Genomic DNA, 20,244 nt, shown 5'->3' with positions numbered 1-20,244 from the left:
GGACTTTTATCCACACATATGAACTGTCTAAAGTGATACTTTATCCACTAGTGGAATAAAGTAACTTTATTTCACTAGTAGAATAATGAAAAAATGATAAACCTATAATAAATCAAATTTAATTTATATATTAACATTTACATTTATAGTAGTTACTTAATAGTCATTTCGTTTTTTGTTTTATCACATTTAATTTCCTTTCCGTTAATAGCAACCCTTGTAGCATTGTTCCATCATTTTCGGAACGCATAGCATCTGCCGAAGTTTGTGAAGAATTTGCACAAGTTTATATAGCACCTTTATAGCAGCCTTCAACATCGAATACTTCGACTACATAGAAGAAATTGCATATTTTTTCTTCGAATTTAAAAAATACGATAGCATGACTTCTTTATTTGTTGTCGTTATTCTCCATTCCATTCGTTAAATTCGGCGAATAGTTTTTCGTAATGTTCCCTGGATTTCGCTGGCAATAAATGGAAAATTGCTTCTTGAGATTCTTCAAAAACAGCCACAGGAACACAATTACTTTCTTGCATTTTTAGGTATAACAGAACCTACCACGTTTCATTAAGTACTAGTAAGAAATATCAAGTCGTACGAATATTTTTTATTAAATTCCAATAATTCTGACCCCACAAATATAATTGTGATGTTATTATGGATAAAACATTGTATTGCATTCGTGTTTCAATTGCCTTTTATCCACTTAAGAATATTAAACATTCTTGCGTGAATAAAATGCTACTTAAATCACTTATAACAATAAATAACTATTAATTTGCAGAACACCAAATAAATATTTAATACTACTAAGACATTCTGTTGATCTAAACAAAATTTTCAACATTTTTCTGGCGGTTTAAGTAAACTTTCTTCGACTTTAATTCACTGACCGCCCCCACAGAACCGTTAATATAATGTCCAATTAAGTTAAATGGCATTTCTCATTATATCCTCTATGCATTTCGTTCGTTCCACCTAGCACTTTCGTATGAAACACGTTTTGATGAGAGATACCGACTTGTATCCACGGTGACGCGGTATGACTTCTAATTAGTTTTTAACAGAACAAACAGGAGTCATGCTTTCTGTGTTAGTTTTCCCTTCTAGGAAAATGAGTAAATATTTCCGTCATGACACGATATTTTCTCATATCCTTTCGTGAACTGCGATGGACAATTTTCAGTACACATTTCCTTTTGCAATCTTAATATACAACAAATAACATCACAGCGTTTATGATGTAACTGTGACAGTGGTAGTAGGTAGGCAAAGTAGGCAAAGACACCTCCTCATAGCTACCCGCAATATTACCGCTGTTATGGCAAAACTACGAGTTGTAGCTTCATTGAGTCCATTTTCCCAGTTCGGCCACTGCACATTTGCTTCTAAAAAAATCGCTGGTCGCTGACCAATCTGTTATTTTTTGTCTGAAATAAGTAGCTGACTCAAAAAGTACCTTAGGCTCTTTTAAAGATCAGTAATGTTGTCTGAACAGCTTTATTGGTTTGAATTTCAAAGTATTTTCATAAATAATCTATTCGAGACGAAATACAACTCAGTAATTAATGATGATTAAAAGTACAGACATTAACCATCTAAGTGAATTTTAGTTAATAATTTATTAACCTTGAAAGGTAGACTAGGGCGGATCTGTCGAAATATCCCACATTTTGGATGTAAGAGGGGGCAAGCTAATTTTTGCTGGTTTACCTTCAGTACAACTCGCATAATAATAGTGTAGATCCCTAGATCTGGGCGAGGTCCGGAACATTTTCAAAATTGCAAAAATGTTTAAAAAATTTTAAAAAATACTGAGTTTTTTCGTCGTCTTAGTACATTTGTGCTATGGTAATCCTTAATTTGATTTTATGAAAGATTGGGGGTAGTTTTGAACCGTTCCAGGGGGTTGCGAGGGTTGAAGATTGTCGTGATCATTATATTCGCGATGAGCATCATCGACAACAGGAGAAAGGATGTAGAGTTCATTACTGAGGCGTGAAATTTCACAAAGTGGTGGGTTTTCATCCAATACATCCCAAAATAAGCCATGTTCTGAAGATCCAATTCAAGATTTCAAAGATGTTCTATTTGAAACTCAAATTCTATTTTCACTAATCTTCAACCCGAATATTACCGAGCTATATTGTAACTGTATCCAGACGCAAAATATCGCCCGCCTTTAGTTCATCAGACATTCAGTGGGAAAGCGCGAATTAATTTAAAATCTATCTACAGAAAACGATTTCCGGTCCGCGTGGCACCTTTTTTCTGGAAAGTTATCGCGTTTTCTCTATCTGTCAGTAATTGAACGTTTCGCATTAACGGAAATGTTTCCCTGAAGTTTATTTTGTCGCGTCGAAATGACGAGTCCGCCATAATCGCCAGTTTATTACGCGAAAACGCTCGAGTCCAGGAAAATTAGAGTTTCATTAAATCTATCCGGGCATTCTGATAACAAAATTTGAAGCCGTATACCTAAGTCCGGAAAAAAGCGGAAAATTAACGAACACTAATTAACAAGGGGATAATAGATTGATCAGTCTGTTTTATGTAGCGGAAAATTAAATTGTTCTATTGTGAGCTCATAATAAATCTACCTATCTAGGCCTTCCAAAATAATCTCCGAGACACAATTAACTTAAGCTTGGCTCTTGTACGAAATTGCTCGAGAAAGTCCCCGGAATCAATGTCGATTAATAATTATGTCTGTCTGTTAAAAAAATTATTAAGTCAATAGTAAAAGCTAAAGTAAATTTGCAGTAAGTCAAATACCTAACACTCCATTTTGAAAAATCAATTCTTAAAGTACAGAAATGTATTAATTAATCTATCTTGGTTGAATTTTGTATTAGTCTTTGCCTGAAGTGATGTTATAGCTTCTGATAGAGATTTAGACATTCTTTTTCTTCTGCCTCTTCACAGTTTCGAAAATCTCCATCGGAGGTGCTTGTTTATGTTCGGAANACAATTAATTGTATAATTATTAAGTACTTTTTATATAGATAAATTTAAATTTCTTATAAAAATTGTTTAAAAATTCAATTTTTATAATATAAATTGTTCTTTTTAATGTCGATAGAAAAATGTGGACGCCCAGAATTAATAATGCATGGATAAAACGATTTCAAATTTACATAACTAGTGTAACACCATTTGGAAGTTTAGTATCCCTAAAATGACATATTTTCTATATTCTTTACTCTAACTGAGCTATTTAATAAAATAACTTGTATTTCTGCGAATTTACTACTACATAAAATCTATCAATCAAAATTTTAGTAAACCTCTAATAAAAAAAAATGGAAAATTAAATATGTGTAATTTGTTATTAGGTATTTTATTTCAACAAAAAAAATAATAAACACTTAGCAATTTTACTTTAATACATTAGTTATCTAATTTATCATCCCGTTTAGACAGACACTTTATTAATTAAGTGAAAACTGAAAATTGTGATAAATGTAGGTGTAAGTATATTATGTTCATGTTTATTCAATATTTCACACCGACAACACTTTCTTCAGATATAAATTTTTATTGCCCAATCTGGCAACGTTTAGCATCCATTTTAAAGGGACGAGGTCAACGGCGGCATTTACGCCACATCAAAGGAGTGTCGCATATGGGTTAGATATGTGGTAAAAGCTACAGTAAGTCAGATACCTAACATTCCATTTTGAAAAATCAATTCTTAAAGTACAGAAATGTATTAATTAATCTATCTTAGTTGAATTTTGTATTAGTCTTTGCCTTAAGCGTTGTTATAGCTTCTGATAGAGATTTAGACATTCTTTTTCTTCTGCCTCTTCACAGTTTCGAAAATCTCCATCGGAGGTGCTTGTTTATGTTCGGAAAACTTAATAATCCGGAGTATCACTATAATAAATTCTACGTCTCGAGGAAACTGATTAAGAAGCCAGTCTTGCCTCCCGCGAATTAAATAGTTTCGTCTAGAAAATTAGCAATAAATTTCATGCACACAGACGAACGGATCCATTAAAATGTAACTTGATAAACCAAAACTCCGGATTATTAATTAGGAAACTGTTTTGTTAATGAGATCGGGAGATATTAAAATTGATGCGATTTCACCCACCGCCACATTGTTCACGTTTATCCAAGGCTGAATGCGTTGACTAGTTCTGTGGAAAATGAGAGTACAGTTATTAAGATAATACAGGAATTACGAGGGCTTAGGCTTTTCGAGAGTTTATTCAGTAAAATTTTAAAACGAAGTCTAAAAAGAAATCCTCCAAAAGCCAATCACGTTCAGTGAGTTGTATTTTCTATTGCAAATTCTTATCATTTGAGGAAATTATAAGTAACTTAAAATATATTGAAATCGTTACTGTAAATACATTTATTAAAAAAGTCCACAACGTTTTCTTTAGATAATTCTTCACAAACTTCGGCAGATGTTATGCGTTTTGAAAATGATGACAACAATGCTCCAAGGGTTGTTATTAACGGAAAGGAAGTTAAATGTGATAAAACAAAAAACGAAATGTCTATTACTATTTATAAATGTAAATGTTAATGTTGATAAGTAAATAAATTAAATTTGTTATAGGTTTATTATTTTTTCATTATTCTACTAGTGAAATAAAATTACTTTATTCCACTAGCGGATAAAGTATCGCTTTAGACGGTTCATATATGTGGATAAAAGTTCGATTATAAGGTGATTGTGTCTAAAATAATTTAATGGAAGTATTATTCTGTGAGATGAAAACATAAACTAAAACTAAAACTACAAGACCAATCTAAATACCTAATTTTTAACAAATATTTAATAAATGATTGAGCATATTTGTGTCTTTTTTATTGCAGTTGTAATATTCTTAATAATCTTTTATCAGAACTATTTATGTTCGAACTGCTTTGGAATAATTGTGAGTTTGCGTCGTTTGTGTCTCAGGAATGCACAGATGAAGCATTGAAAAAATACAATGATGATTTTTGTTGAATAATTTGAAATATTTTGGTGTGTGCACAGTTTATTCCGTAATGACCTCCATAATAAAAAAAATGTGCGGTAATCCATAAAAAATTGCATTAACAGTAATGTATGTGTATGTAACTGTAAAAATAATTTCCTTATTATATGCTCTAGTTACTGGACAAACAACGTATGTTTTAATTTTCCATGTAAATAAAACACGTGTTTTTCCAAAATTACTTTAAATTTTTTTCAGATTTATGCTTAAAAAATAAGTTGTTTGTTTCGGTGAAAAATATTTGGGAAATAAATAAAGTCTTATAAAGACTGTTTTGTATTATTTTACTTTTTAAAATTATTTGTTACAGTAGAAATGATTCGGTACTAAAGACATATTTTCAGTCCTGTATATCCACGTCATACCGAGGCGAGACAAAAAAAAACAATAAAAGTAAACAATAAGACGCTGCAATAAATCTTTAAAAGAACACTACCGGGAAAAAGGTATTTATATGTCACTTCCCAGTTATAAGTAGCTAATATTTGCTTTATATCCTAGGCTAAACCACATATACACTTTCCAGATGTATAAGGGATTATTTATTTTTATGCTACTTGAAATGTCTTTGATAGCGGTTATGATATTGCTGGAGTCCGTCCATTTCCAGACCACTTTGAAGTTAAATTGTTGTGGCCTGGGAATAGAAGAAAACTTAACGATACTGATACAATTTGTAGAATTTGAAGCAACTAAATATTTTTATTCATGTTATATGGAGAACTAACAGTGTCTCAAACTCGATAGTATGGGCCTGCTGTGAGGATACAAAAAATTTAAATAAAATTTGGGACACGTTGTATTAAATAGGATGAAGTAAGCTCTTTAAGTCTTTTTCTTGACTTAATAGCTCTGCTTCAAAATGTGTACTACAAATATGTCCAGTTATATGATTAAACAAATCGCGTCTTTTGCACCGTTCCACCCATATCTTTTTAAGTTTTTATCCTTAGGAAACACATTAAATACTTTATTTAAAGTGTTTTTAAATTGTCTTGTTTAGTTAGCATTATAAAAATTATTATTGCAAATTTCAACACTACACCTCACTGCTGGCATTTTTACGTGGTAAATTGATAGTTTATAACGAGCGTTCAAATAAAAACGTGGTCAAGTTGGTTCTGAAAATTTGGACGTAGGGCGTAGCGTATAGCAAATGAACTTAAACGTCATCTGTCACAGCGCTATATCGCCGCTATCAATTTGAATATTTTCGTTTTAAAAAGCATTTAAAATGGTGTTTTCTCAAGTACAAAAAGTGTTTATCATAGAGTCCTACTTTAGAAATGGACGCAAGATTGATGGAATATGGAAGTATTCTATTGAGGAATGTTTCATAGAATTTCAAAATCAATTTCCCGGCGTTGTTGAGTACAAAATTTTTCAAAGTGCAGTTCAGCGTTGTGTTAATGTTTTTCGTGAAACGGGCAGTGTAACAAGAAAAGAAGGAAGCGGCCGACCTAAAAAGCGGACTGAAGAATTAAAAGAAAATGTCCAACAAATAATGGAAAATGCGCCAAGAACTTCTGTACGTGTTTTATCACAAATGGTGGGAGTATCAGTCGGTACCTGCCACACAGTGTTAAAAAAAGATTTGCGTTTGTTCTCCTATCGTTTAACTTGTCAGCAAGAACTTCATGAAGTTGATTTTCCGCGACGGGCTGTATTTTGTGAATGGTTTTTAAACAACTACGGTGAACTTCATAATATCACCTTTTTTTCTGATGAAGCCTGGTTTCATTTAAGTGGTTACGTAAACTCACAGAATATGAGAATGTGGTCTTCTGAAAAACCAGATAACTTTTTTGTCGAGGGCCCTCTACACGCTCAAAAAATTGGAGTTTGGTGTGCTCTCAATCGAAGGAGGATTTATGGACCTATTTTTTTTAATGGTACTCTTACTGCGCAAAGGTATAGAGAAGAAATTATCGCTCCTTTTGTTAACCAGCTGGAAGAAAACGAAATTACAAACTTTTACTTTCAACAAGATGGCGCAAGGGCACATACGGCAGGCGAGACGATGAATATGTTGAGGGAAGTTTTCCAAAATCGACTAATAAGTCTCAATGCTGAACATGAATTTCCACCGAGGTCATGTGATATTACGCCGTGTGATTTCTTTTTGTGGCCTTACCTTAAAAACACTATTTTTGAACTGCCTATTCCTGATTTAAACCATCTGCAGGCTCGACTTATAGACAAGATTCGTGAAATTAACAATACCCCGAGCATCTTAGAAAATGTCTTTAATTCTTTGAGGAACAGGTGTGAAAAGTGCTTGGAACAAGGAGGGGGACACTTTCAGCAGCTGCTTTAATTTATTGTTATAACAAGGAGGGGGACACTTTCCGCAGCTCCTTTAATTGTTTGTTATTGTTATCACGATTATTCTTTAAAATAAAGTTATATAGTCATTAACGTTATTGAAACTGACAGCTGCTATACAGCTCGTTGAGAAATGAGGTTAAGTTGGTCGCTATAAGCTACTCCCTACGTCCAATGTGTAAGAGCCAACTTCGACCACGTTTTTATTTGAACGCTCGTTATTACACACTAAACCATCAACTTATTAAAAACTATTATCAATAACTAACTAATTACTGCAAAACAACTATGAAAGATTTACTTAAATACTTGGAAAAATGCAAACTTACTAGTGAAGTCGCATGTAAACAAACATGAATCCTAAAGGTTAGTAATTTTGTGACGTAGTATGAGATAAGCCACGCCCATAATTTCTGGCTATTACTTGACCGTCTTTTTTATGGACTGTGATGTTTGCCTGACTTCTTTGTGTACTGCGTTTATTAACATTTCGCCGTTTAACTCATTACAAGCGTTTGTGAGTTTTCTTTTCAAATTATTAATATTTCACGAAGGTGCTTTGTAAACCTTATTTTTTAAAACCCCCCAAAAAAAAAAAAAAATCGGTGGGTGTTAGAGGTGGTGACTTTCCGGGCCACTGAATAGGTCTATTAAGCCCAATCCATTTTCCTGGGAAAATGTTGTCTAAATATTGCTGTACAATCCTGGCATTGTGGGGTGGAGCCCCGTCGCGTCGCGTCATGCTGAAACCATAGTTTTCTCTTTAACTAGAAGTGCAGGAAGTTCTTCTTGAAGGAAATTTAGGTAACTCACGCTGTTCAATGTATGTTCATAAAAATAAGGCCCAATTAAATGCCTACAGATGATGCCGCACCATAAATTTACTCCAAAATGACCTTGGTTTTGGATTAGATTTACAATGTGGGGATTTCCAATGGACAGTAGTATTCGTGGCGACTGTTTGGCAAACCATTACTGACAAACCGACTTTCGTCCGTTCAAAGAACATGCCAAACAGGGTTCTGATCAACAGTTTCTACATTTACTACAAATTGAGCTATGAAATTAAGTTTGTTTTCAATGTGACGCACAGGCAAATACTCCAAGTTGTCGTGATACCCATTGGTCTTTAAAATTCGTTGAACGGCTGATTTATCCAAATTCAATTCCCTTCTAGCCTGCCGTATAGAATTCCGTGGATTTTGTTCGAAATACTGTAGCAGTCTAGCTGAATTAACATTGTTTCTTACCCTTCGGTCAATTACTTGATCTTTCCGAGCAGAAAATGCATCTTCATTTCGTTGCCAAGTCGCCTCCAATCTTGTAAAGGTTCTATGATCAGGAATGAGGCGCTCTGGATACCTTTTCGATATACAGGGTGATCGCGATGTAATGGGCCAAAATTCATGACTAGATTCCTGACGTGAAAATATTGCGATTTAGACAAACTCATCTTAGTCCAAAAGTTGATACTTACAGAGATACAGGGTGTTTAATGCAAAATATTATTTTAGTTTTTTCTTATTTATTTCATAATAAATGCTCATATCGAGTTAGGGGTTTTCTGGGGCGAGAGATTGAAATATATCCATGGTTTGCTTGTAGCTCATAGAGAGCGCCACCTGCGCTAGGTCGAATGCGTTGAAAACGACAGAACTTTTTTATCTTTCAAAAATCTAATTCTCAGGTAGCAAATTCTGATTTTACAACTTCTTTTACACAAAAAAGCTATACTTTTTGATAGTCGCTATCTTGCACCGTTCTCAAGATATTTAGCTTTGGTAATTCGAGTAATCAAAATAAGGAACGAATGTCAAAAAGAACAAGTGTTTATTTCAAATTATAAATTGTGATGAACAATTGAATATCGAATATTACAATAAATGTTCAACATGTCCGCCTCCAACTTCAATACATTTATTAACGCGTTTGTTCAAAGACTGCCGTATTTTAAAATAGAGATTCTTGTTACGAAATGATTCGGCGGCATTTACAATTTTCTGCCATAGCTCTTCGCGGGTGTTTATAGTTTCTCTATAGACAACTGATTTCATGTAGCCCCAGAAACAAAAATCCATAGGATTAAAGTCAGGACTACGAGGAGGCCATAATATTCGACTTCCACGACCGATCCAATGATCCGGAAAAATGTGGTCAAGATAGTTCCGTACTCTGACAGAATAATGAGGGGGAGCTCCATCTTGCATGAAAAATAGATTTTGCCGTGTATTCAGTGGTAAATCGTCGAGGTAGTCAACTAAATGGTGCTGCTTGAAATCTAAATACAAGTCACCATTTAGATTTGGAGGAAGCTCATGTGGACCCAAAAGGTGATTTCCTATGATTCCGCACCAAACATTTATCTTAAATTCATGTTGGAAGTGACGCTCACTGACTACGTGAGGATTTTCATTATCCCATATGTGCTTGTTTCTAAAATTGAAAATTCCTCGACGAGTAAAGGTCGCTTCATCAGTGAATAGTACATTATCCAAAAATTCCTGGTCAAGGTTTTGCTGATTGCGCATAAAATGAGCAAATTGTAATCTAGCTGGTAAGTCTGCTGCTAAAAGATTTTACACGGGTGTAAAATGGTAGGGATATAAATTTTCCTTGTGAAAGATTTTGAGAACTGTTGTTTTACTAACACCGGTTTCTCTAGCTACCTGCCTGCTGCTAACTTCTGGATTTCCTGCCACTCTTACTAAATTTCTTCTTCTTGGTGAACTGTAACAGTACGCCCTGCGTTGTCTCTTTTAGGACGAAAACTACCAGTTTCTCCAAGTCTATTAAAAAGTTCTTGAAATAGTTTCCGATTTGGTTGCCTTCTATTCGGATACAACTCTGAATACCGACGAAGCGCTCGACGTCCAACATAATCTGATTGCGCATAAACGCAAACCATATCGAGCATTTCTCCATTTGAAAATAAATTATGGCGTGGCATGTTATCTCGCACTACGATTTAGATCATAAAGTAAAGAATACTTTTAATAAGGCACGAATAATGCTGTAATATTACTGACAGCACTAAGATAAGTGGAAAATGTCAAAATTGGATTTTAACATAAACCTACTTGAAAATTTTTGCCGATTTGTAATTGAATGCAAATACATTGGAATTTTCATTCGAATTAAGTAATGACAAGTGCTTATTTTGTGACATTTATGCACTTTAAACAACGAACAATCAATTATTTTACAACGACTACTCGATTCTTCCACCGCTAATGTGATTTTTGTGTGGTATTTCTTTTGAGATTCTTTACATGTAAGTTTTTTAAAATCCGTTTAAATAATATGAATGTGAATAATTTCACGTCCACAATTTTCAGCTATGTTTCTAATCAGTCTCATGGCATGGCATATTCGAGCCGTTTTTCATGAAAAGCAATTACAAGCCACACTGTTATTATTTGTACCCCGAAAATTAAATTGACCGACCTAAACTCTCGAGCATAAATCAAGCTGGGACTGCCAGTAAAATCGCATAACGAGAAACCGGAACTTCACTTAACGTATAATCGAGTCATAAGGAAAAACTAGTTATTAAAGCGGTGAACGGAATTTAGTAGCGCCCCTACGCGGAACTTGTGATTGAAACAGGCCGAAGTTAATCACTATCACCGCATGGGGGCGCAGCTATGCTATCTCGACGCAAAACGTTATTGTTGGAGCCACGCGTATAACCAAATTCGATGGATTTAATTGTCCGTGAGCTGTCGTAACATTCTACAACCCTTGTCCCTTTTGATTTTTTTTACTTTTGAACAAACGGCAAGAACAAAAGTTTTAGGAAGTTTTCTTGGCTTGGCTGTGGAATCGAGGAAAAAGTAAACAAATAAATTAAACTTAGTGAGCTCCATCTTGTGAGACTAAGAATTAAATGAGACTTGAATTAAACAAAATAAAACGAGGGTAAAAGTGTACAGTCTTCAGTGGGACACTATACAAGGTCGGAAAGTCCCCATGGTTCATCGGCCGGTACGTGAGAGCGATAAAGTATGTCATAGAAATCCGTGCGATAGAGAAGGATGGCTATAATGAAGGCGTCTTATAGTCACCGCGCGTTTCGCCCTTCCACAAATAAGATCCACTTCCATTTGTAATTCAGCGACCGGTGGTCATCTTTGTTTTCGTCGTTTAGCTTTTCTTTAATAGATGTCAATTCCGATTTCGTATTCCGATATGTTAATACCATCCGTTAATAGAGGGCAGCACAACGCGTAACAAAGAAAACTTTTTACAGTAGGTAGTAGATACCTCTGTTTGTAAATCTAGTGACCTTGTTTCCCCTACTGAGAAGTTAGTCAAATGGAGTATAGTGCTCAGCTGCCTTTAAAGTTCATTTAGTTGTTATTTAAGTATACTTTTTAAAATGACTTAAAAATCACAAGAAATAAAACAAAATTCCCTATTTCCCCAATTCCAAAAAAATCTGTAGATCTGGCATCACTCTGTCTAAAGCTGCCCTCAGTTAACGGATTATATTAACATATCGGAATACGAAGTCGGAATTGTATAAGTAGTGACATCTATTACAGAAAAGGCAAAAGACGAAAACAAAGATGACCACCGGTCGCTGAATTACAAGTGGAATTGGATCTTATTTGTGGAAGGGTGAAACGGGCGCTGACTATGAGACGCCTTCATTATAGCCATCCTTCTCTATCGCATGGGGACTTTCCACCCTGTATGTGTGTTTTGTTTAGCATACGCTATTGCGTCGTGTCGAAATGTTAAAAACTTGTTTCTTTTTATAATGTTTATGGAGTAATAATAATAACGCAGTAATAGGAGTTGCTATAGCCAATAATAATTAAACTGGACCTTCACCTGCTGTGTCTGTTATAGCCTGATATATGTCGAACCCTCTACATACCCACATTTTTTTTTACAACCTTAAAATCATGAGTGGGCAAACAGCAATAAAGTGTACAACACCCATTTGTCGCCACCTTCTCCCCTTTACCCATTGCCGCGTTGTGTATTATATATTAGATCAATTTTTCAGTATCTCTGCGTACATTTTGGGTCAGCAACTGTTCATTTTCGGGCGTTATCCGCATTATCTTTTGATGTTTTACATATCACCAGCATACATCAAGCTGCTTTTAAGGATATTCCTTTTCGGGAGTGATTCAAAATCGGATTTTGCAACGCCACCGCATTTGTTACACGCTTACAGGTATCATAAAAACATAATGGCAGCGGACGCTGATTTATTTTGTTTTATTCGTTCGCCGTAAATTAATTTACAGTGATTAATTATCAAATTGGCATTCGCACAATGGTTTTCATTTTTTTATTATTAGTTATTGTGCTTTTACTGCCTTATTTACGATCGTATCAAAAGTATGGTTTTTACATCATTTTCAGTATAAAAAGTTGGCTTCTATAAATACTATTATTTCATTTTTGAAGAAAATGAAATTTTGAAACAAAGATAAATCGATAATTTAATGAGTCGAAATTCAGTACAGGTGATGTTTTGATGGTGCTACATGGATGCTCTATCAGTCCCGATAATTATGGCGCCTTTTTTCAAAACACACTGTATAAACAAAATTCATTTGAATCGTGCGTCCTAAAAAAATGTTATATTGTGATGTTATCATCCTGTATCATCGTTTAGATAGCCGACATATTGCGACGAGTTTAAAACAGTTTCCCAGGAATTACCCGAAGATTCATTTCTCGTTTCTCGTCACCTCATTCACATGCAAAGCTTGCACTGGGCGCCTCCGCCGTCGTAATTCTCATAATTGGAGCTGATGCCCTCACGCTAAACGCTTATCGTTAATTGAAAACAAAAACACAAGTCCTTATCGCGGGGAGGCGACGCCGTCGAAATGGCGGCGAGTCCATGCTAATTTAATTGACCAACAATTAAAGTTGACTAATTAAGTTATCATCCTAGTTGGGAGGGAGACGGCAATCTTTCGCTCGTTTAAATTTTTCGGTTCAGTTGAGGAGAATTAATAAAAATCCAATTAATTTTCCGTCTGTCCGGGTGCCGTAGTAAAAGTGTAGCTCTGCAGCCGTAAACTGGAAGAAACAGGTTATGGACGTGATGCTTACCTCGCTTGTTAAGGTAAGGAGCAACGTGCGCTCCAACAAATTCATTGTGGAACCTTTTGTCTTAGCTAGATTTAATTTACAATTGTTAGACCACTCATTGGCTTCGTTTTATTTCTCTGGGGACAGAAAAGAGACGAGATTCATGTAAAGTACGAAAAGCACGGGCCCCAAAACAGAACCGTGAGGCGCCCCATTTGCTTAAGTCGGATATGTCGCTTCTTAAAGTGACACATTGCTTTCTGGAGATGAGATAATAAGTGAAAAAAACAAATGTTCTGAAGCAATATCATCTGAAGGGATTGTGTTGTGTGCAAACATTTTTATAAATAAAGAAAAAGCCGCAATTAATAATGAGTTTGTTCCAAAGGGTGGTATTTGTGAGAAATATGTTATGCTTTCGTTAAATCTAACTTGCGAGTCACAGTTTAGAAGACCACAATTAATAAAGGTCAGAGAATCCTTAAAAAAAACCAAGGTGGTTCTCCAATCAGCCCCGACACTTAATTAATATTGCAAGTTTCATAAAACAAATTACTTTCTGATACATATTGGTGGCATTTACAGTTGCCAACCTAATTTGCCCAAATAATAGATTCCCATTTTAATTGAGATCCAATTATTTATTAAAATCAATGAGTTTTTACAGTTATTCGCACTTTTATAATTGTCTCGTTAAGTTCCAATCATCTAAAAAGGTATTTCAAAATAGCAAATATGAAGTTTTAAGCAATATATTTAAATTAGAAACACAAAAACTTTTCGTTCAATTAAAATGGCAATTTTTTTTTGTTGTGCTTAAGCCAATATTTCACCACTTCTTTAAGCTCGTCACCATTTATAAATCTTCGTCCTCCCAAAGCGTCTTACCAGAGCCCAAAACCACAACAATTAAATAAAGTAAGTGTAAAGTGTTTTAATGTAACCTTATTGACCTTACTATATAACATGAAGGAAATAAAATTACTTCTACCTCTTGTTCTAAAGTAGATCCATCCAAACCCTAGAAAAGGATGCAGGACCTGTCCAAGGAAGATTTGCACTTGAACTTTTGATTATGTATCCTCTAATAGACCGACCCTGATTGTGATCTCCTCCTGGCAGAACCTCTCCTTCCAGACCAGTATTCCCTAGATGATCTGTGTCTGCAGGGCCCAGCTAGTAGTCCAACCGGTATCCTTATCGACCTATGATTTTAGTTCAGTATAATATATTAAACTCTGTCATTTATATACGACGTTTTTAATAATCTTTATTTTTATTTCAGGTGGTTGTGTGAACTTTGGCCACTCGTGTTACGGAGGGATGGGAAAACGGGCCTCCGACCTGATAGACACCAACGAGGAAGTGCTTCAGAACGTGGAGGATGTGGAAGAGAATCCGGCGTTCGTCTTTACCGGCCCGAGAAGCTCTTACAAGCCTAAACCTGACAGACTGACGCAGCAGCAATATGACAACATATCGAGGGTGGTCAGACAATGGGTGCGTATTTTCGCAATTGGTATCAAATAAATTTACATTAATTAAACAAGAAAAGGAAAGAAAATCGTGAACCTTCTGGTATTAATTTTTCTCTCTATTTCATTAAGCTGAATTTGGTTATTGGCAAATCACTATTGACTATTCTGTTCTGTGTAATTTGAATATCTGGCACATGAAAACAGATATAGGATAGGGGAATAATGTTAATGGAAATCGCTTTGATTAATTGGGTCGGAAAGTCAAATCTAACAGCTTCTTGTCCTTTTATTTCTCTTATTGTAGTAGTAAATTATGTGTACACCATTAGGCAGGGTTTTGTCAGGAAATTATTGACCTGCTTTGCATTTTGAGTGTTTCTCAATGTACTGTTAGCAGACGACATGTTCTGCATATTCTAACACTTATCTAATATTGATTCTCTTGCAAAAGTATTCGTTTTACCTTCCTTAAAAACAAATCAAACGAGGTTTGGGACTCCTTACCAATATATTTGCTCTTCAATTTCAAATTTTCGTAAAGCTTTGTTCAGAATCAGCATTTTCCAAAATAGGAGCTTCAAAGCTCTCTGGAGTGCCATGTTACAGAATTGGAAGGTCGTGAACGACCGTCAGATGGAGGTTTACTTTATTTAACCGAGATTAGGATGCTTCCAACACAAGATATTTGCTTATTTCTGTCTAGTTGGTTATTAAAGGTGTTGTTTATATTTTTTTTTGTTTATTTCAGATTGCGAACTACAGGAGGATGCAGGAAGCACCCAATGAAAATATGTAAGGAGGAGAGGAATAAAGTAAATTTTTAAATGTCTTGAAGAACTGAAAACTTGTCCTTAAAATGTATCAAATAGAAATTAAAGTAATAATAAAACCATATCCCTTAAATTATAAATAAATGTTACAAATGATAAGCAAATAAAACAGTATGTGTAAGGCTTATTGATGTAGATAAGTAAATTGATTTATAACTTGTTTTCTGATTCTGTACTTGAAGACATATTTTATTGTGATCTTGATTATAAAAATGTTACAAATAAATATAGGTTGGCTGGAATGTTGGTGTTAATTTTACAAAAAACGTCCATACAATATTTTATTTAAAATTAAATTTTACAAGTGTGTAGGCTACCAACAACGCACGAGCGTATGGATTTTGTCGAGTGTTCAGACAAGCTAAGAGCAGGTAGGTATGGTTAAAAAATATTTTTACTCGTAATAAACAAAGCCAGAAAACTAGACAAAAATAAATGCTTTTATATTTCGAATATTAATTCCTTTGGTATTAAATAGTGTGCCGACTTTTGGTTTTTCTTTAGGTCGTTTTATATTTTCAGGAAATGCGTTTGTAATAGAGAACAATTCACGAAAATTTAATTTCCAATCAAATATCTAGTGTGCGTGTGATTCGTTATCAGTACATTTTGTAAATAAGTAAACAAAATAGCCCAACCTAAAGCATTATTCTAATTTTAGCTGGTTGCACCGATTGTTGAATTAAACTTGTATTTCTTTCTCTCGTTATTTATCGATGAACCCACTGTTTGAAAAAGTTTAAAGTTTATCAATGGTAAACCTGTTTATTTAGCCGCGATAAGGACATCAGCGCAAGAAAACATTTAACAGTTTCCTAAATAAGCGCAATTTCTGCTTATTTCTAGTGCGTGTAACTTCGATTATGGAAGCCTATGTGGGAACGTAAGTTGTTGTGATTGCCCCAGTAATTATTTTTTAGGTTATGTACATACGTAGAGATAACCGCGTTGTGGTGTTAAAAATCATTAAAGAGACGACTTGAGAAAAAAATATGCTTATTGTGTTGCAGATCAGATTGCGATGACAGCCTCCAAGTGGTAGACATAAAAAATCTACAGAAAATTTTGACGGAGGATGAAATACATTTTTCAGACATGACGTCTCTAGGGACAATGATGCTGCTCGGTAAGTTTTTTGGGATAATTACACCGTGATTAGTTCATAAAAAATATATAATTTTGTAAGGGAAATAAAGTTTAAAGAAATGTACTGTATTGTCTATGCAGATTTCCTTTCAGACAATATTATTTGAGTTTTCAAATTTGCTATAAAAATTCTAAGATTGACTAAGAATAAGGTCAAGATAATCTAAGTATGAACACGTGTTGCCTTGACAAATATTTGTTTAATGCAAAATGCAAAGACTAATATAAAATATGCTCAAAATAGATTATTTAGCTATTATTCAGGGTGCTTCCCAATTTTTTGGAGGACTTTGGCTTGCAGTTTTTTCTAAAAAGTTAAGTAAAAAAGATTAGAACTTTTTTTAAACTATGTATTGTTGTTCCTAATGTACAGGGTGATTCGGTGATTCACAACGTATCCAGAAAATCCAAAATAGTTTCCAATCTATAGTTTCCAAAAAATCTTTGTAATTTCAGAGAAAAAAATTTATTGAAGTTGTAGTATTTTCAACCCTTACATTGCTGGGTTACTGTAGTCTGAGTCATTCGCGTTGTGCGCTCTCTCTCCACGTGGCCTCCGAATACTGAAATCCGAATTATTAACGTGTTCGTGATAGTGTTTACATTAATTTTTCAAAAAATATGTCTTTTTCCCTTTACCGTCCTGGAATTTTCCCTTTACGAGTCTATTAGCCAACATCTTGTACATCAAAAATAAATTCTCGCAGAGCACACTGCCTCCAAAATGCCCGAGGAAGCAAGCGAAGAACTGGACGACGACACCAACTTGCACAGGCTCTCCCTGGCCTACGAAAGGCTGCACACAATGCCCAAGATACTGACAGAAGAACTGGCGCCTTACGTGAGGATCCTAGACTTAAGCAACAATGAATTTGAGTACGGCTCGAGTGATAAGCGTCTGATAACTGTTAACTGCGTTTCTTTGTAGGAGTTTAGATTTTCTAAGCGAGTTCACGGAGTTGACACACTTGATATGTGACCGCAACAATATAACCTCTAAGACTGTCATTCCGTTCCTGCCCAAGTTGGAGTTGCTGTGGATGAATCATTGCAAGGTAACGCACGGTTAGTCAGATCTAGGAACAGCTTTGGGCATCTCGATAGTGGCCCGAACCTCACTTTTCTATAACTACGTGTAATCGAGATTGTTCAAGTTGATTTTGGATTTCACAAACTGTGTCAATTATTAGAATTTGTTATTGCCGCAATGTGGTTTCTCATAAATCATAAATTTGAAATTTTTTTTTGCCCGTACAGAACTAGAAAAATTATGATTTTTTTTATCAAATCCTGATCCTGTTGCAGATGTAATTCCTGGACATTTTAATTTCATTTTTAATAGGATCTTTAATATGTCCCTTCTCTTTCTGTCTTCTTTCGACTTTCAGCCGCTACAATCACGATTTATTAATAAAAGCAGCTGATGGTCAATGAAATCCAAGGCAGGTGGTGGATTAATAACGCTGTGGCAGCAATTTTCAATAATCGAAATTTATTTATTCTTTCAATCAGACCGAAATTGCGTAAATTTAAAAATTACTAAATGGATTTTATTAAATTAATGTGATAGACGTATGATACAAACTACAACTAAGAAAAAAAAATCATTAAAATTCTAAATTCCCGACAATTCTATTTGGTCTTTTTAGAAAAATTAAACAACTTATAAAATACAGTTTCCAGTCGATAACATCAATAGTTCCGAAAAAATAAAACATGAATGTTATTCAACAACTTTTCTGTAGATCGATCGGGACAATTTTTTAAATAGAAGTTGGGAAATAACTTGGTATTGCGTACAATTTTTGCTACATACAGGGTTATTCGCAAATGGTGACCAAAAATGAAACCTCGTCTTGTTTGGTGAATTTTAAGTGGTCTTTTTAGAAAAATAGCATGTAAATTTTAGGAAGAGCCCTCAGATTTTGGGCAATGTTTACATAAATACATGTGCCCAATTTCAAATTTAATTCACTTACTAGTTTTTTAATTATTTAAAAAAATTAAAAATATTTTTTGAAGTTTAAAAACTTTGTAGGAAAGATTCCCCTTAAAATCAATAATAAACATCAAATCAAATATTGGAATTTGCATTGCCTTTTATTAACAAAATTTACGGATTTGAAATAATTTTTTTAAGAAACATATTCCTTGAAGCGTTTCAAATTGTGTGTTTCTTACGAAGAAGTTTTTGATTCTGTGTAACTAACCGCTTGTACTTTTTAAATAATTATCTCCGAATATTCAAAAACTTTTTTACTTTGCGCGATGTAACAAAGCGTTCTTGTTCGTCATGGGACTTTAATTTTTGTAGATAAGAATTTTTTTTATAATAAAGCTGAAAGATTCATCAGCGTCGACGATTTTATTTTTCTAATTTTAAAATCGCGAAGCTTTAAATCAAATTTTCTTTGCAGATCTCTGAACTGTATCCTTGGGCGAGGAAATTGCTCCATTCCTGTCCCAGTTTAAGATATCTTTCACTGATGGGCAACCCGATAGCCCCGTCCTTTTTGAGAGGGGGAACGTTCTTTGAGTATTTACAGTATAGGTAAAATCTCTCGAATTCATAATCTGTTTCATAACCTCAAAATATATTATTATTCCTGTTTTCATTCAAGAATAACATTATTTCTCAAAATGATCTTCCTAAGATTGAAGTTTTGAACCAACTGTTCTAGAAACATAACTTTAAATTTGGTACACAGTAGCTAGTAGCTCAAAGCTGTTAGGAATAATTTGAGAAAAAATAATTCTTATTGTTCTTATTCGTTTGTATTACTTGTTTGAAGACAACTGTGTATTCTATATTCAAGGTTGTTCATTGTATCTCTCTTTCCTTACCTGATACATTTAGACGACAAAATAGTCACACTAGAAGAAAGGAAAGAGGCGCAAGAAATTTATCACAGGCCGCTCATGGAAAGGTTTGTGACAAGGACGCAAAAGAGCTTACCATCCTGTCTAAGAGAAATGTCTGAAAAAGTGTCAGAGTTATTAACACCAACGCCAGCATTTATGGTTCCCAAGAAAAATGTTATAATTTAATTTTTTTATAATTTTGCCACTCTTTTTTTATTGAAATTCGAACTGAAATAATTTTAATGAATTAACTAGAAATAATAGATAGCGTAGTATATTTGAAAGGCGCCAATTTCGGATCTGGATCTCTAAATAATGTAATAAATTTTTTGTAAAAATAAATACCCACTATAGATTTTAAGACACTGTTTCATTTGAGAATTTTTTAATTTCAGGTTTTTTAAATTGGAACATGTTCTTTTACCAGTTTCTTCGACTTTTTAAAATAATTTGCCTTAATTATTTATAATTGTTTCATCGTTTTCTGATTTTCGATAATTTTATGTAAAAATGAAGTACATACCATAGAATCTATAATTA

At 34.2% G+C, this 20,244-nt stretch overlaps 2 protein-coding genes across 3 annotated transcripts in view; both read left to right on the top strand.

Annotated features, from left to right (window-relative positions):
- The window catches only part of LOC108917839, a 48,224-nt gene extending 32,286 nt beyond the window's left edge, over window positions 1-15,938 (top strand). Inside the window, exons 2-3 of the mRNA XM_018724604.2 lie at window positions 14,674-14,888; window positions 15,615-15,938. Coding sequence (XP_018580120.1) covers window positions 14,674-14,888; window positions 15,615-15,662 — 263 coding nt within the window. The 3' untranslated portion in view covers window positions 15,663-15,938. The remainder of the gene's footprint in view (window positions 1-14,673; window positions 14,889-15,614) is intronic.
- A 454-nt stretch (window positions 15,939-16,392) lies between these two features.
- Window positions 16,393-20,065, top strand: LOC108917838 (leucine-rich melanocyte differentiation-associated protein-like). Of its 2 annotated transcripts, none has more exons than XM_018724603.1 (6): window positions 16,393-16,579; window positions 16,707-16,822; window positions 17,550-17,718; window positions 17,771-17,897; window positions 19,260-19,393; window positions 19,700-20,065. In XM_018724603.1, the coding sequence occupies exons 1-6, from the start codon at window positions 16,560-16,562 to the stop codon at window positions 19,821-19,823; spliced, it is 690 nt and encodes a 229-aa protein (XP_018580119.1). In that variant the 5' UTR covers window positions 16,393-16,559; the 3' UTR covers window positions 19,824-20,065. The 2 variants fall into 2 exon arrangements, with proteins under 2 accessions (XP_018580119.1, XP_018580118.1); XM_018724602.1 differs by having other exon boundaries at window positions 16,399-16,579; window positions 19,659-20,065.
- Window positions 20,066-20,244: the final 179 nt, after the last annotated feature.

Source organism: Anoplophora glabripennis, unplaced genomic scaffold (assembly GCF_000390285.2).
Source record: "Anoplophora glabripennis isolate ALB-LARVAE unplaced genomic scaffold, Agla_2.0 scaffold17, whole genome shotgun sequence".
Lineage (NCBI taxonomy): Eukaryota > Metazoa > Arthropoda > Insecta > Coleoptera > Cerambycidae > Anoplophora > Anoplophora glabripennis.
The sequence above is the reverse complement of the archived record's forward strand: the minus strand, read 5'-3'. Positions and strand labels throughout refer to the sequence as shown.

Coding starts and splice junctions, on each gene's coding strand:
- LOC108917838 (XM_018724602.1), top strand. CDS start 16,560: ATGGAAGCCTATGTGGGAAC. Junction 16,580..16,706: donor ATGGAAGCCTATGTGGGAAC/GTAAGTTGTTGT, acceptor ATTGTGTTGCAG/ATCAGATTGCGATGACAGCC. Junction 16,823..17,549: donor AGGGACAATGATGCTGCTCG/GTAAGTTTTTTG, acceptor AAATTCTCGCAG/AGCACACTGCCTCCAAAATG.